Source organism: Dermatophagoides pteronyssinus, unplaced genomic scaffold (genome assembly GCF_027571235.1).
Source record: "Dermatophagoides pteronyssinus isolate colony J.1.1.1.1 unplaced genomic scaffold, Derpt_VIB-CSIC_2022.12 sq0035, whole genome shotgun sequence".
NCBI lineage: Eukaryota > Metazoa > Arthropoda > Arachnida > Sarcoptiformes > Pyroglyphidae > Dermatophagoides > Dermatophagoides pteronyssinus.
This window is the reverse complement of record NW_027461559.1, coordinates 1-15,447: the sequence shown is the minus strand read 5'-3', so window position 1 is coordinate 15,447 and position 15,447 is coordinate 1. Positions and strand designations below refer to the sequence as shown.

Genomic DNA, 15,447 nt, shown 5'->3' with positions numbered 1-15,447 from the left:
TTTGATGTTTTACTTTGAAAATCCAGATGAAAAATGGATTTTGTTTTTCCGTCGTCCAAGAATAAGAGATTTGATCCAATCATCATCGTTATCATTTGAAAAGAAATCCTATTTTGGAATTGAAATTGAAATCTTATTACAAATCTTGTTATATAAATTATTAATGATTTACTTTTCTCTACTTTCTTTTGGTGTTATAAGTGATGTTGGTTTGTAATAAATCGGTAAAACATAAATCACCGACTTTGAATTTACGAGTGTGTGTGTGTGTGTGTGTGAAATGCTCGAAGAAGAAGAAGAAATCAAATGAGTTTTCTCAAAGTTTGGTCAAAGGTCATATCGCGATCAAATCGATCGATTTTTCTTCCATCCGAAAAATAAGAGAATATTAAAAGAATCTTTTGACAAGCTGCTGCTTTGCTTTGCTTTGCTATGCGAAAAAAAAACCAATTGAAAATCCATTGGATTTTCTTCAATGTTATTAAAGATTTTCTTTTGCTTTTGCTTTTCATTAACTTTAGTGTTTCTCTTAGTGTTTCGCTTTTCTCCTTAGTGATTTAATAAATAAAATACCCAGCCGATTTGTTTGGTTTGTTTGTTATTTGGCACTGATTAATGAATGTAATGAATAAATGGATGTTATTCAGTTTGACTATACTGCAGGAGTTGTGTTTGTGTGTGTGTTCAGATTCCTGGAAACAAACTGAAAAAATACAATCAGAAAAAATAATCACCATGTGCGATGTGTGTGTGGAGAAAAACTTTTCCTTGCAAATGTAAAATCTGTGTTTTGGTTTTCGGTTTTAGTGTGATGTGTGTGGCAGTTTTGCTTGTTTTGGTTGTGAGAATCAAATGATAATGAGAAAAAAAGAAATCTTCGTGTGAATCCCTGGTTCCAGAATCCTGGTTTTCCAGAAAATCATGTTGGGAAAAAACAACAACAACAGCAGATCTCAATGATGTCATGATTACTACTATAACCAAACCAGCATCATAGAGAATCCCCGAGAAAAAGAAAAGAATGTTCAACCAACCAAACAAATTGACTAAATGAATGAATCGAACATATAACATCAGCAGCAGCAGAAAGAAAGAATTAACTGGCAAATTTTACACTTGAATTAACTTGCTTGCTGCACATCATCAATACCAAACAATCAATGAATGAATGAATGTCGTTTTGCCCTGTATTGTGTAGTGTTCCAGGAACAGGCTTCCAAATTTTTTTTTCGGAACAAAACAAAAAATTATCGCCCAATTTTCAATCACCCGATTGAATTGTTTGTTGTTTTTGAAAATCAATTTTTCATTTTTGTTTTTTAAAATGAATAAAACGATTCCCCTATCTCGATAGATTAATCAACTAAAATCAATCAATTTTCATTTCGATGATGATGATCCATGTTTTTGTTTTTTATCTTTTGCAAAACAACCATAAACATTCATTCATTCAGTTCATTCAGCTCAGTTCTGTTCTGTTTTTGATCAATCAATCAATCAAAAAAATTTGATTATTATCATCGAGGGTCAAACTTGCGTTGCAATAAAAAAAGATGGTGGTGGTGGACACGCGCCAGGTGTTCAACAACAACAAACAATCTTGATCAACAATTTCTGCATCTTTTTTCCCAGCCAGTTTTTTTCAATCCAATTTTTTTTCGATCACACACAGGATTGTGTATTTCTGTAACTGACATAAGTTTTTTTCGTTGTTGATGGTTTTCGGTGCCTCTCTCTCTCTCTCTCTCTCTCTCTCTCTCTCTCTCTCTCTCTCTCTCTCTCTCTCTCTCTCTCTCTCTCTCTCTCTCTCTCTAATCATGAATGAATATTTAAATGAATCTTGAATATTGTGATAGGTTCCAACAACAACAACAACTATGCATATTTAAGAGGTTCAGACTTTACTGAACTTTACCTTTTTTTTCCTCTCAAAAAGTTTAAAAGTTTTTTTTCTCGTTTGGTTCGGCATTGTGTGCGGGCGGGCTAGGTCATCATCAAGAAAACCAAGGTCCAAGTAAATCATAAAGAGGCAACCCATAATAACCATTGCCTAGTCTTATTCAAAGAAAAAAACCAAAGAAAACAGAAATACACGTGGCCAACTTGTGACCAAATGAAAATATCTCTCAATATCTGTATACTGGACATCTGTTAAATATATCTATTGATCATCATCATCATATTTTCCATAATGGTCTCCATATGTGTATGTGTCTATTTCTGTCTTATAACTGTTTGATGTTTGATGTTTGTTTGTCACCGACTACATTGTCGACAACATTTTCAGAAAAGAAAAAAAAATGTTTCATTCATATCCAATTTCATTTTCATTTATTTTAGCTTAGTTTGTTTTTTTTTTTGTTCAAATTATATTCCAAATGAATCTACCCCCCCCATTTAAACCAAAACATAAAAAACATATGGCAGCTGGAGGTTAACATTATTTATTATTCGCTGTCACTTGTTTTTTTTGTCTTGTTTGGCGAATTTCAACGCCATCGAAAAATCCAATAGCAAAAAAACCATTCTTTTTTCGCTTTTGGAATCGTATATGGATGATAATGATGATCACTGATCTGGTTAATCTTTGTTTCTTTTAGTTTTTTCATTCATCTTAATAATAAGAAATCATTAGTTGTTGCTGATGCAACAGAAGAATAAGAAGAATTGCCATTGTACATGTCGAATATATTAGACGTGTCAAAACGTTCATGTTTAGGTTTTTTTTTCTTTTACCATAAACGAACGTGATGATCTTTTTTTTCTTCCTCTATGAATATCTGCAAGAAAAGAATCCTGAAAAAACAAGAATTCTTTATTCCGAAAATGTGTGTTTCGAATGTCCAAAAGAAAAAAAAATTCATTCCATTTCATGATGATTCTGTTATTCTGATAATAATAATTCTTCTTCTTCTGGTTTTCGTGGTTGTCAATTTTGATTAACTTTTTGTTTTTTCATTTAGATTTAGTAACAATGAGGACAGCAGGCTTAATGTATTTACAAGAATCAATGACTTTTTTTCACACACAAACACACTTACAAATGAAGTCAAAAGTCATTCATAAACACACACATATATATTATTAACTTGAAACAGATCAAACATTGATTAGAAAAGATGTGATGCATTTTCACCCCAAAATTTCACCCCAATATCATTGATTTGATCAAATTTCCATTCGTTTTTTTTTGATCAATGATAATTTGATAGAGTAAACAAAAAAACAAGAAAAAATCTCAAATAGATTTCAAGAGCTATTCAAAAGGAAAAGAATGTTTTAGTTGAGTATACATTAATAGACTGCTGAATTCAATACATTCAAAGTACAATACCGTAATGTAATTTTTAGCATCTCTCTTTTCAAACATCCAACTTTTTTTGATTTAATAGTTCATTGTCTATTCATTCTCTCTCTCTCTCTGCAATAATTCAATGATGCCAAGCTTGTTCTCTATTTACCATCAAGAACGAAAAGCTTTTTTGTTTTGTCTAAAATAGAAAAAAAAGAAAGATTCAAACTTGCGCGGTTCGTTTGCTGGAATAATATGAGGATATTCGCGCTCGATATATGAGGATATTGTACATGCGCTTGTTTTTTTTGCGAATAAAATGTTTTTTTTTGCATTGGAAAAATCCATTGTATCCCAAATACGGTATTAAAATTTTAAATTTTAAAATTTAAAATTTTTTGCGCCAAACTTTTTGCCTGTATTTGTTATTGGATCATCCAAAAAATAGCTCCTCCCATCTTATTTTCCTGATGAATTTTCTTTTCTTTTTCCGTTTCTGGTCATTGAAAAAAACTACGAAAGTTTCACGATAACAGTCAGTCAGTTAGACTGTAAAACTTTGCCTCTGCCTTTGTTTCTTCGTTCGAAAAATCCTGTCCAATCGGCAGCGGTGGTGGTATGGTATTATGTGACTGCAGTGGAGAAACTGGATACAAACACACACGAAACACACAAGCTGGATGGCTGCAATTTTTTTCTTCTGCTAACTTGCCCTGAACGAACGAACGAACGAACGAACGAACGAGAAAACTTCGTTCATTCGTTATTTGATCTTTGTTTGGATCAAATCATTTTTGCGCTATGTTTTTTAGTTTTTTTTTCGAAATTTTCAACAAAACAACAGTAACAACAAAAACGTTGTTGTTTCATCATCTAATTTTCTTGTTGTTGTTGATCCTGTGCTAATTTTTTTCATCAAAAAAAAAGGAAAATCTAGGCTGGTTTTTTTCATTCATTTTTCGGTGTTTGTTTGTTTCTAGTTTTTTTTTATCAACCTTGCAACATGTGCAAAAGTTTCATGATTTCATTCCTGATTTGTATCTAATTTTTTCACGAAAAAAATGTTTTTCAAATAAAAAATAAAACCAGCTGTTGGTTTCAAGTGTTTGTTTCCATTTTTTTGTTCAACAAATTATTGCGAATAAAATTATTGGTTTGGTTTTGATTTCCGTTTTTTTTTCATCATTACACCACACATAATCAACATGTTAAATGTGTTTTTTCGTTGATTATTTTTTATCAATTTTCCTTTTGATAATGATAATGAAATGATATGTGTGTGTGTGTGTGTGGAAAAGAAATCTGCTAAATCCTCGATGCTGAATATTACTGACAACTGATTAACCTATCTTCATCAACGAGGCAACAAATTCCAGCGAAAAAAATTTTTGTTTTCAGATGTTATTTTCGAAAATGAAAATGTCATTTTTATTATCATCAACCTAGATCAGTGATTCTCAACCTTTTTGTTGTCGCGGCACAATTTTAGAATTTTTGAATATATAACAGTTGCATTTTCAGAATTTCGCGGCACACTAAAGTGCCGCGGCACACTGGTTGAGAATCACTGACCTAGATTATTTGATGATGATGATGATGATTTGGTGATTTGAATTCAATCATCAGAAAAAAAAACGTGCAGACATCACACAGTGTTATTCGTGTTTTTGTGTTGATATTTTTCTTCAAACAACTAAATCATCATCACATGACAGCCAACCAAACAACATTGATCAACTGAATTCAACTTCGTTATTTAAATTGATATTTTTTCGTTAATTTCAAAATTCAGGTAAAACAAAACGAAAGAATTTTTGTAATTTGAAGAAAAAAAATTAGATTATCAATTCTCTCTCTCTATCTCCATATCAAAACGATAAGATCGAAAACTTTTTTCTATTGAAAAACGAATTTTTGTTCATTTCGAAAAACTTGAAAAAGTTGACTCTATACCACACCTATGTGGAAAAAAAATGATGATGATAAAATCCATTTGAAAAGTATTTTTTAATGTTTTTTTCACCTGTTTTTTCAACTCTTTCACTTCTATGTTTGTGTGCTTATTTTCTGTATTGTATATGTAGACATATATCATGTGTAATCTCAATGTTGCACTTGGAAATTTGATGATCCAAATGATGATGATTTAATCGTTGTTTTATGTGTGTGTGTGTTGTGTGTGTCTATGAGACAAATCAAATAAGTTTTTGTTGTTGTTGTTGTTGATTTGTCAATTTTGATTTGATTATCATCGATTGTTATGTTATTGTCATGATGATCTTGTAGATAACAATAAAGTAAGGGAGATGGAAAAATGCAAATGTTTTTCCATCGATCAAAGATGAACAAAACTCAGGTTATTTTTGACTTTTGGCCATCACCACCATTATCATATATTTCTTGATTTATCGATTTTATTTATCTTTGATATTTGATCAGACCTTAACCCTTTTTTTTGCCTGAAAAAAAAATGTTTGTCAAACATTTACAGTATCTCTTCACTATTCAATGTCCATTTGGTTTGTTTGATTTGCATCGATCAAATTTTTTTTCCCCCTTCTTTTGTTATATTCAATGATGTCTTTCAATGATTTTTATCCTTTTTTTCATTTGATCATTTGTTTGTTTGTTTATGGATATGCAAATTTTTTGAAATGCAAAAAATCAATGTCATCGATCGATCGATCGATTGAATGATCAAATTCAAAGATACCAAAGATCTATTATATCTTGATTATTAGCCTTTATGTCAATTATCGTTTGTTTTGGTTGGTTGTCTTGGTTGGTTGTTTGTAATGTGAGTTTGATGAAATCATTATTTTTTGTTGCTGTTGTTGTTTTGCAGCTCATCATTCTTCATTAACTTTTTCATTTTCTTTCATTTTTTCCCCTGGTTTACTTTACTTTTTATTAGCCAAACTTAGGATTTTAAACTTGGAAAAATATCTACACTGAGAAAAATGAAGGGTGAAGAAGAAGCATAGAAAATAGTTACGAAAAACACGGACAAAACACGGACAAAATTTGTACAGCGAAAGTAAGATTTTGGAAGCATAGAAAATAGAAAGTAATCTGCATCAAAATCCACGTGACCAGCGTGAGAGCGAATATATCGATAGTTTCGATATTTTTTTGAATTGATCCAGATCCTCGATTGTTTTTTGAATTTCACTTAAATTTTATTTAAATTTTATAATTTGAATAAAATAAATTAAAAATATAAATTAAAGATTAAAATCACAAGTCCCAAATTGATAAAACGATCCAATTATGCGCCATGTGATGGAAGAGAGCCAGAGAATTCACGGTCATTGATGCCAATTGACTAATTTACATCCATTTTGATTATCTTCACTCGATTACCAATGTTCACTTTCATGATAATTGGATGATTTGACAATTTTGATGAATGTACGATAATATTGTTAACAAAGAGAATAAATGCGAATTTTTGTTGATTGAAACTTGATTAATTGTCATTTGTTCGGGATGATTCATCGATGATCGTCAATGTTTAGTTATCATCAGGTCGGAATATGAAATTTCAAACAAGAATTAGATTCAATGTTGTTGAAAATATTTGGAATTCATTTATCGTTTAATTGGTAATGATCCATCGATGATCGGCAATGTCGAGTTATCACCAGATCGGAATATGAAAATGCAAAAAAGAATTAGAATCAATGTCGTCGAAAATATTAAGAAGTAATTTACCGTTTATTCAATTGTCATTGATTGGTAATGATCCATCGATGATCGTCAATGTTTAGTTATCACCAGATCGGAATATGAAAATGCAAACAAGAATTAGAATCGATGCTGTTGAAAATATTAAGAATTTACCGTTTATCCAATTGTCATTGATTGGGAATGATCCATCGATGATCGTCAATGTTGAGTTATCACCAGATCGGAATATGAAAATGCAAACAAGAATTAGAATCGATGCTGTTGAAAATATTAAGAATTTACCGTTTATCCAATTGTCATTGATTGGGAATGATCCATCGATGATCGTCAATGTTGAGTTATCATCAGGTCGGAATATGAAAATGCAAACAACAATCAGAATCAATGTCGTCGAAAATATTAAGAAGTAATTTACCGTTTATTCAATTGTCATTGATTGGTAATGATCCATCGATGATCGTCAATGTTTAGTTATCATCAGGTCGGAATATGAAATTTCAAACAAGAATTAGATTCAATGTTGTTGAAAATATTTGGAATTCATTTATCGTTTAATTGGTAATGATCCATCGATGATCGGCAATGTCGAGTTATCACCAGATCGGAATATGAAAATGCAAAAAAGAATCAGAATCAATGTTGTTGAAAATATTAAGAAGTAATTTACCGTTTATTCAATTGTCATTGATTGGTAATGATCCATCGATGATCGTCAATGTTGAGTTATCATCAGGTCGGAATATGAAAATGCAAACAAGAATTAGATTCAATGTTGTTGAAAATATTTGGAATTCATTTATCGTTTAATTGGTAATGATCCATCGATGATCGGCAATGTCGAGTTATCACCAGATCGGAATATGAAAATGCAAAAAAGAATCAGAATCAATGTTGTTGAAAATATTAAGAAGTAATTTACCGTTTATTCAATTGTCATTGATTGGTAATGATCCATCGATGATCGTCAATGTTGAGTTATCATCAGGTCGGAATATGAAAATGCAAACAACAATCAGAATCAATGTTATCAAGAATATTAAGAAGTAATTTACCGTTTATTCAATTGTCATTGATTGGTAATGATCCATCGATGATCGTCAATGTTTAGTTATCATCAGGTCGGAATATGAAATTTCAAACAAGAATTAGATTCAATGTTGTTGAAAATATTTGGAATTCATTTATCGTTTAATTGGTAATGATCCATCGATGATCGGCAATGTCGAGTTATCACCAGATCGGAATATGAAAATGCAAAAAAGAATCAGAATCAATGTTGTTGAAAATATTAAGAAGTAATTTACCGTTTATTCAATTGTCATTGATTGGTAATGATCCATCGATGATCGTCAATGTTGAGTTATCATCAGGTCGGAATATGAAAATGCAAACAACAATCAGAATCAATGTTATCAAGAATATTAAGAAGTAATTTACCGTTTATTCAATTGTCATTGATTGGTAATGATCCATCGATGATCGTCAATGTTGAGTTATCATCAGGTCGGAATATGAAAATGCAAACAACAATCAGAATCAATGTTATCAAGAATATTAAGAAGTAATTTACCGTTTATTCAATTGTCATTGATTGGTAATGATCCATCGATGATCGTCAATGTTTAGTTATCACCAGGTCGGAATATGAAAATGCAAACAAGAATTAGAATCAATGTTATCAAGAATATTAAGAAGTAATTTACCGTTTATCCAATTGTCATTGATTGGGAATGATCCATCGATGATCGTCAATGTTGAGTTATCATCAAGTCGAGATATAAAAATGCAAAAAAAAGAATTAGAATCGATGCTGTTGAAAATATTAAGAATTTACCGTTTATCCAATTGTCATTGATTGGGAATGATCCATCGATCATCAAAATCATGAAAATCCTTGATCGGATTGCAAACATTATTGATTTCAAACCAAATGAGTTAAGAATGGTATGAAATTAACATCAAGTTTCTGGAACTCAATTATAAAATGTCAGATTGAAACTTTCAAAGAAATATCATACGTACATATGCACTGAAAGCAATGAGGATATCAAAAAATTGCATTTATGAAGATTGATTGATTCGGCCATTATGATAACTTGTTAAATATTTTCAATCGATAACTTGAAGTCAAGTTTTCTTAATTCTCTTCATGCCGTTTGCCATCAAATTTGAAAATCCAAATGTTTGCCAACCTAGCAAAATTGTGAAAACGATTATTTTTTACAAATTTCTTTCAATAAAAAGCGGACTTATCCAATTCTGAAATTCTTGTCTAATGATTGAATATCTTTTAGTTTCAATTGAAGGTGATCATATCCAAGATCATAGACGAGTGCCAACTTATGGAAATAGTTTGAAATATGAAAAGGAAACGAATCATACTCCGAATTTGGTTCAGTTCGCAAATCTATTTTAAAAATAAAGTCTGAATTTTCAATAATTCCCAAAATAAAAGGATACTTAATTACAAATGGTTTGGTCAGTTCAACTTTGTCATCGATCATCAATATTCATATGGTGATGCAAGTATTTGACATTAATTTTTCAAAATAATCTTTGTTTTGATGAACTCTCCCAAAATCGAAAAAAATTTTACAAATTATCATCTATTATTTGGCCAGTATTTTGAATTGAGTTAAAAAAGATTGCGCCAACATCATTAGTGAACAATCAATCCAAACAATTCGTTTGAAGAAATTAATAAGATAAAATCTTTAGAAATAAAAAATTAAACTGAAATTCACATAAATTTCGTTGTTACTTAACTTGAAATCATGAATGTGATCAAAATTTTTGAATCTTACAATTGCCACAAACGAAAATAAATGAAGACAAATGTCGCTATGAATTACCATTTGATTATAAAAGTTTGGTTGAACATCCAGAAATATATTAATTCTGTTTTTGAAACGTCAAAATTCTTGATTTATTTCTTTATTTTTGATTTTAAGAAAACTTATTTCAAAATTTACACTCGAAAATGAGCACCGTTTACTTTTATAAACATTCTTAATGTAAACATTCGAACTCAAATTAACAACGGTCCTTCGAATTCGAATTCGAATCCGCCAATTTTTTAAACCCTTCATATAGTCTGTTACATTTTTCAAATGCTGCGATCCAAATGGATACATTTTTAAATTTATTCATTTTTAAAAATAAAGTAATGAAATAATCTTGATAAAACAAATTTTAATCATTAAAATTGGAAAAGAAATTACATAAGATAATAAACAAAATAATAAAAATATCAAACAGAAACGATGTTAAGACCAGAACGGACATTAGAAAAATCCATTTACAAATTACGTGTTAAAATCGTTAAATTATCGGCTTAATTCGTCCAAGTTGATGATTTTCATTCCTCTTTATCATCCAGTCATCGGTCAATATCTATCTTGATATGAAATGAAATATGGGAAATGATTAGCTTTGATTTATCAAGAAAATTAATAATTACCGAAACGATTTAAGAATCACCAGTAGAATTTTAAAAAATCATGCGTTCATTCTTGTATTCAGGCTATTAAATGAGCAAGTCTGGCCGAAAACATTGAACCTTTGGATCACCTTTCATTGATTAATTCGTTGTTTCATCAGGTAGAATCCAAAGGCCCAACGCATTGACCAGACGACTTCAACAACACAGCCTGGCCAAAGGTTGGACCAAGTTAGGAAAAAAGAGTTAAGAGAATATGCTTTTTTTGTTTTTTAATTTTTTTTTGTTTTTTTTTAATTTTTTATGATAAAAATTTCAAAAAAATTTTAAAATATACTTACAAATATACTTACGAATAACCAAAGAACCTGAAAATAGAGATGTACCCAAAAGCTGAAGAAAGAACCCGAAGAAACCGAAGAAATAAACTTACAATATACTTATGAATATTCAAAGAACCTGAAAATAGAGATAGACTCCAAAGCTGAAGGAAGAACCTATTTCATCATCGAGTAGTTGACAAAATAGGATCCTTGAAACTTGAATAAATAAGAATTCAAGTGAGATAAACCTGCTAAAGGTATCTCATTTGAATCCAAATTTAATTCCAACTTATGGACATTAGATTCGATGTTACGATCAGTAACTTTCCACAATTTACCTCTAACAAAAACCTCGGAATCTCGTGCTGCAAATTGACGAGCTTCGATAAAATAACAATCATTGCTCAATAAAGAGCGAAGAATGCTACGACCTAACGGAAATGGGTAGTGCGATGAGGACAAAATTCCCTCATCATAAATTTTATCAACTACGTGCAAAAACGGTTGTGCCATCTGATTTCGCTTAGAAAGCGAATAAGGCACATTCAAAAAATTCTTGGAGAGGCTTAGCAAGTTTTTCAGATAAGAATGAACACGTTCATACTTATCAGTGCTAAACCGCGAAAGCGGTCCATAGAATTCAGTCAATTCAGGATAATGACTGATGAAATGGACTTTAGGGGTAGCCAGTCCATTTTCATGGCACAAACGAATAAATTCCCTAACTGATGACCGTAGTTCGCAAATGTTTGGCATGGATGGCGAAAAAACAAAAAATATTACTTTCCTAAGATGAAAGTAAATAGCATAATCCGATGGATTTTCCATCATTTCAGGAAATATTTCCACTAAGCGGACAGCTAACTCAATCTTTGCCAACCCTTACCTCGAATTTTTATTGTTTTGGGTTCAAAATTAATATCTAACTTACCATTTACCCAAATTTTAAAAGATTTAAACCTATTTCTAACCGTATCTGACCCTAATTTGACCTTAAGAATCTCAAAAACTTTTGCAATGATCGTAGAGATAACGCCCTCAGCTAGATCATGAAAAATATCAGCTGGAGCAATCTGAAAAACATTGATCCCTAATTTGTCGAAAGCTGATCGACAAGTAATTCCATAAGGACTAGCAAAATTCTTGATGGAAAGAACAGAGTTTACCTCATTTTTATAAGAATCATAAGAATTATGAATCGCCAAATGAGTGGAAGTATCATCAAGCGATGATAATCGAGTGTGTGGTATGCCACAATGCCGGCAGGCAAAGGCATAGCCAAAGCTCCGACGAAGACCTAGTAATTCGGCGACAGATAGATTATCGCCCACAATATGTGATAAACAAACCGGTATATGTATCTGTCGATCATTCAATGCATACGAAATACCGTCTCTAAATAAACAAAGAAAGTCCTCAGACAAAGGACTCATGATGTCCAAAAGAGATTGATTTGAATTTTTCAAATCATCTGGACACCATATCATCAGAAGATGAATATCTTTTTTCTTGGACGTATATTGTCGGTTATCGATGTCCAAATACAGTACATACACCTTGTACTTTTTGGAAGAATCTCGAAGTGGGTTACATATCCCAAATTCATCTCCATAGATCATCAATCGAAGTTTACCATTAAACCCATTGTTTCGAACGTAAGGAGTTACGTTCGTGGTAGTTTCTTGATTGATAATACGGACCAAATCATCATTCAGGATATATTTGACCAGAAGTTCCCTAATTGGAATATAATAATATGATTTTTTATTATCCAAACGAAAGGGCTTCGGTTGAATATGCAAAGGATTGGTCATTGCAAATTTTTCTTGAAGGTAAGAAGAATCTGCCATTCGTAATGCATAATTGCTGAGAGTTGGATTATTGCAAAACGCATTTAAATAAAATGAAGAAAGATAATGTATCGATTTTCCAGTCGCATTGTGCAACACTCGATCTCCAAGAATCCTCTGACAGGTAGCCTCGAATAACGCGTAATCAGCATCAGACAAAGTTTTCTTGACATCCATCAAAAATTCAGAATCCACGCGGTCACTGCTAATGGGAACAATATCTTCAGGTTCCTCTTCAGGTTCTGCTTCATTAATAAAAATAACATCATAATCAAAATCTTCATCAAAACCAGGTTCTTCAATGTCGAGAACTTCAGGTTCGGCAGACGCCTCAATATCCTCCATTGGAAAATCGCGCGAAGCACTTTGAGTTTCTGATTCTGTTGACGACTCAACATCCACCATTGGAATATCGCGTGAAGTACCTTGAATTTCAGAAAGACTGGAATGACTTGGCGAATCACTGTCACTCACTGTGATTTCGGGATGATCTATCTTCACATGTCTATCCAGTGTCGCATAGGATCGGAACGTTCGATCACAACAAACGAAGCTGTTGATTTTTTTAGCTCGCAACGCCTGCATTGAAATATATATTGGATTATTTTTATCATACTTACGTCTGGATTGGACCTAAGATGGGTTATTAGTAATGAAATATAATTAAAACATTAAGCACTTACTTGAAATAACTTTGGGATAAGTTGTCTGGCCCGGTTGACACTTGATTGCAAAGCTTCTTTTAAACTCAACGATAAATCGGATGACATCGATATATTTTCGGCTTTATCTTGCACAGCCTGGAATTTTTTGAGATTGATGTTGGCCTTACCATGTTCGTCAATAAATGGGCCAAGCATTTGAATATATTCAATATAAGGTGGAGCAAAATAAACATCAAGAGTTCCGGCCTCAAGAAATCCAAATAGTCTTTCAAGTCGAGATCGAAGTTTCCCGTAAATGGATTTTTTGGACATTGTATATTGAGAAAAATAAACACAAAAATGAATAATAATAAAAAATTTAATAATGAAAACAAGAAGTTAAGATTGGCAGTAATAGTATTTGAAATTCAATTTCGATTCAATTCAAAATTCAATTTTTCAATTTTAGCCTTAACACTCAAAGTGTCAATTCGATAATGAAATCGAAAAACGGTTGAATTTTAAAGAAATGAATCTAAAGACCTCAAGAAAATTTCAAAAAACGGGTTGGACAAAAACTTTTATGATTTTATTAAGATTTAAGTTAACTTGAAAAGATTGTGTAAACAAATTATATCTCAACAAAACAAAAGTTTTTTAATGCAATGCAGTAGCCGACCGTTGGCCACTGTCACTGGTGATTTTGGTGTGGTCCTTAGAATTTTATTACATTTTGTATATACAAAATATCAATTTGAATTCCAAGTTTTGATTTGGTTACAATTCTAGCACATGTGTTTGATTTGTATTCTCGCGTTATGTCCATTGTATTAACACATGTGGTTCTTTTTTACAAATTTTAAACTTTGAATGTTTTTTCTTCATGACCTTCGAATATTTCGAATTTTCTTAATGTTTTATGTCGTTAACATTCTTTGATATTCGATTTGTCTATAGAAATTCCATGTATACATTCCATTTCTTGTTCGATGGAATTTCTAAATTTACCATGAAGATCATGTTACATTTTAATTTTTAAAACTTTAAATCGCACATTGAAATTCATGATAATTTTAAGATGATGATCAATATGAATCGGTTTGAAGATTGGTGAATGATGATAATCAGATAATGATAATGGTTGTTGTTGTTGACCAATCGATGATTGTGATTTATGGCCAGATTGTGTAACATCCAACGATGACGATGATTAATGATGACCACCACAATGATGGCGATGTTATCGTTGCTGAATGTTGATTGGCAATGATGATGGTAAATGTGGCAGCATTGATGATGTTGATGAACCCATTGGTTTCGGTTTTATATGTCATAGACATGATGCTATTTAGATGATAATAAAACACATTTGATTAGCAAAGTGAATATCACAATCATTCAATGTTATTCCTCTTACCTTGTTTAGTAATTTTCATTCCAAAGATAATGTGATCTTCGCCTCTGCAAATCTTTTTAATCAAAACTTCATTTCTGAATATTGACAATGTTTATAAAATGATTTATTCTTAAGCATTTCCTTTTGAAGGTCTCCAGAATAGTTTTTCTCAATAGTTTTTTCGTGAAAATTTCATCAAATCAAATTTTTATATCTGATTGAAGATCAAATATGATTTATAAAATTATCAAGCTGATCAATCAGTGGCCCAATTGAAAATCAACCAAAAGTCATTTTGAATTGATTTTCCAATATCAAAATTGAACAAACGAATTCCATCAGATTGTATGAAAAAAATTTAATGAGATGAACAAACTCAAATTCCAGTTTTAAGAAAATTGATTACGAAAAATTCAATTGAGATTTTCGTTATCACTCAATTTGATTTCATGAATCCAATCAAGATAATCTTTCAGGTCCTCCGATTTTGTTAATAATCCAAAGATTTAATTGCAATGCAAATCAGGTTGATCATCAAAAATAATAATTTGAGATTAAATATTAAATCATTCATTCTTATAATTATTGAAAAATCGTTCAACATTAATTAAATCCGGTGTTTTGAAAATGAATGGGAATTGTTTATAGTTCCCGAGTACATCAAAACAATCGTTTGATACTTTTAAAGTGAAAATCGCACAATCGAATGCATACAACATCATCATCATCAGTGGTAGAGGCATCCAAAAATTTTTTGCATGTGCCGCTACTTCAGAAAATGGGGGAAAAAAAGGGGGTCATTTTTCTCAGTGT

The 15,447-nt window shown here is 31.2% G+C and overlaps 1 protein-coding gene and 2 long non-coding RNA genes across 3 annotated transcripts; 1 reads left to right on the top strand and 2 right to left on the bottom strand.

Moving 5' to 3' along the window:
- The first annotated feature begins 4,733 nt into the window (after positions 1–4,733).
- LOC142645983 (uncharacterized) lies at positions 4,734–6,535 on the top strand. The gene is made up of 2 exons (XR_012846992.1): positions 4,734–5,084; positions 6,207–6,535. It is a non-coding gene; the product is annotated as an uncharacterized LOC142645983 (long non-coding RNA).
- LOC142645984 (uncharacterized) lies at positions 6,447–7,077 on the bottom strand. Its single transcript, XR_012846993.1, has 2 exons — positions 7,007–7,077; positions 6,447–6,664 (listed from the first exon to the last, which is right to left on the bottom strand). It is a non-coding gene; the product is annotated as an uncharacterized LOC142645984 (long non-coding RNA).
- Positions 7,078–11,604: 4,527 nt separating this feature from the next.
- Positions 11,605–13,735, bottom strand: LOC142645979 (uncharacterized). Its single transcript, XM_075823723.1, has 2 exons — positions 13,278–13,735; positions 11,605–13,227 (listed from the first exon to the last, which is right to left on the bottom strand). Exons 1-2 carry the CDS (start codon positions 13,569–13,571, stop codon positions 11,605–11,607), a joined length of 1,917 nt encoding a protein of 638 aa, XP_075679838.1. The 5' UTR covers positions 13,572–13,735.
- Positions 13,736–15,447: the final 1,712 nt, after the last annotated feature.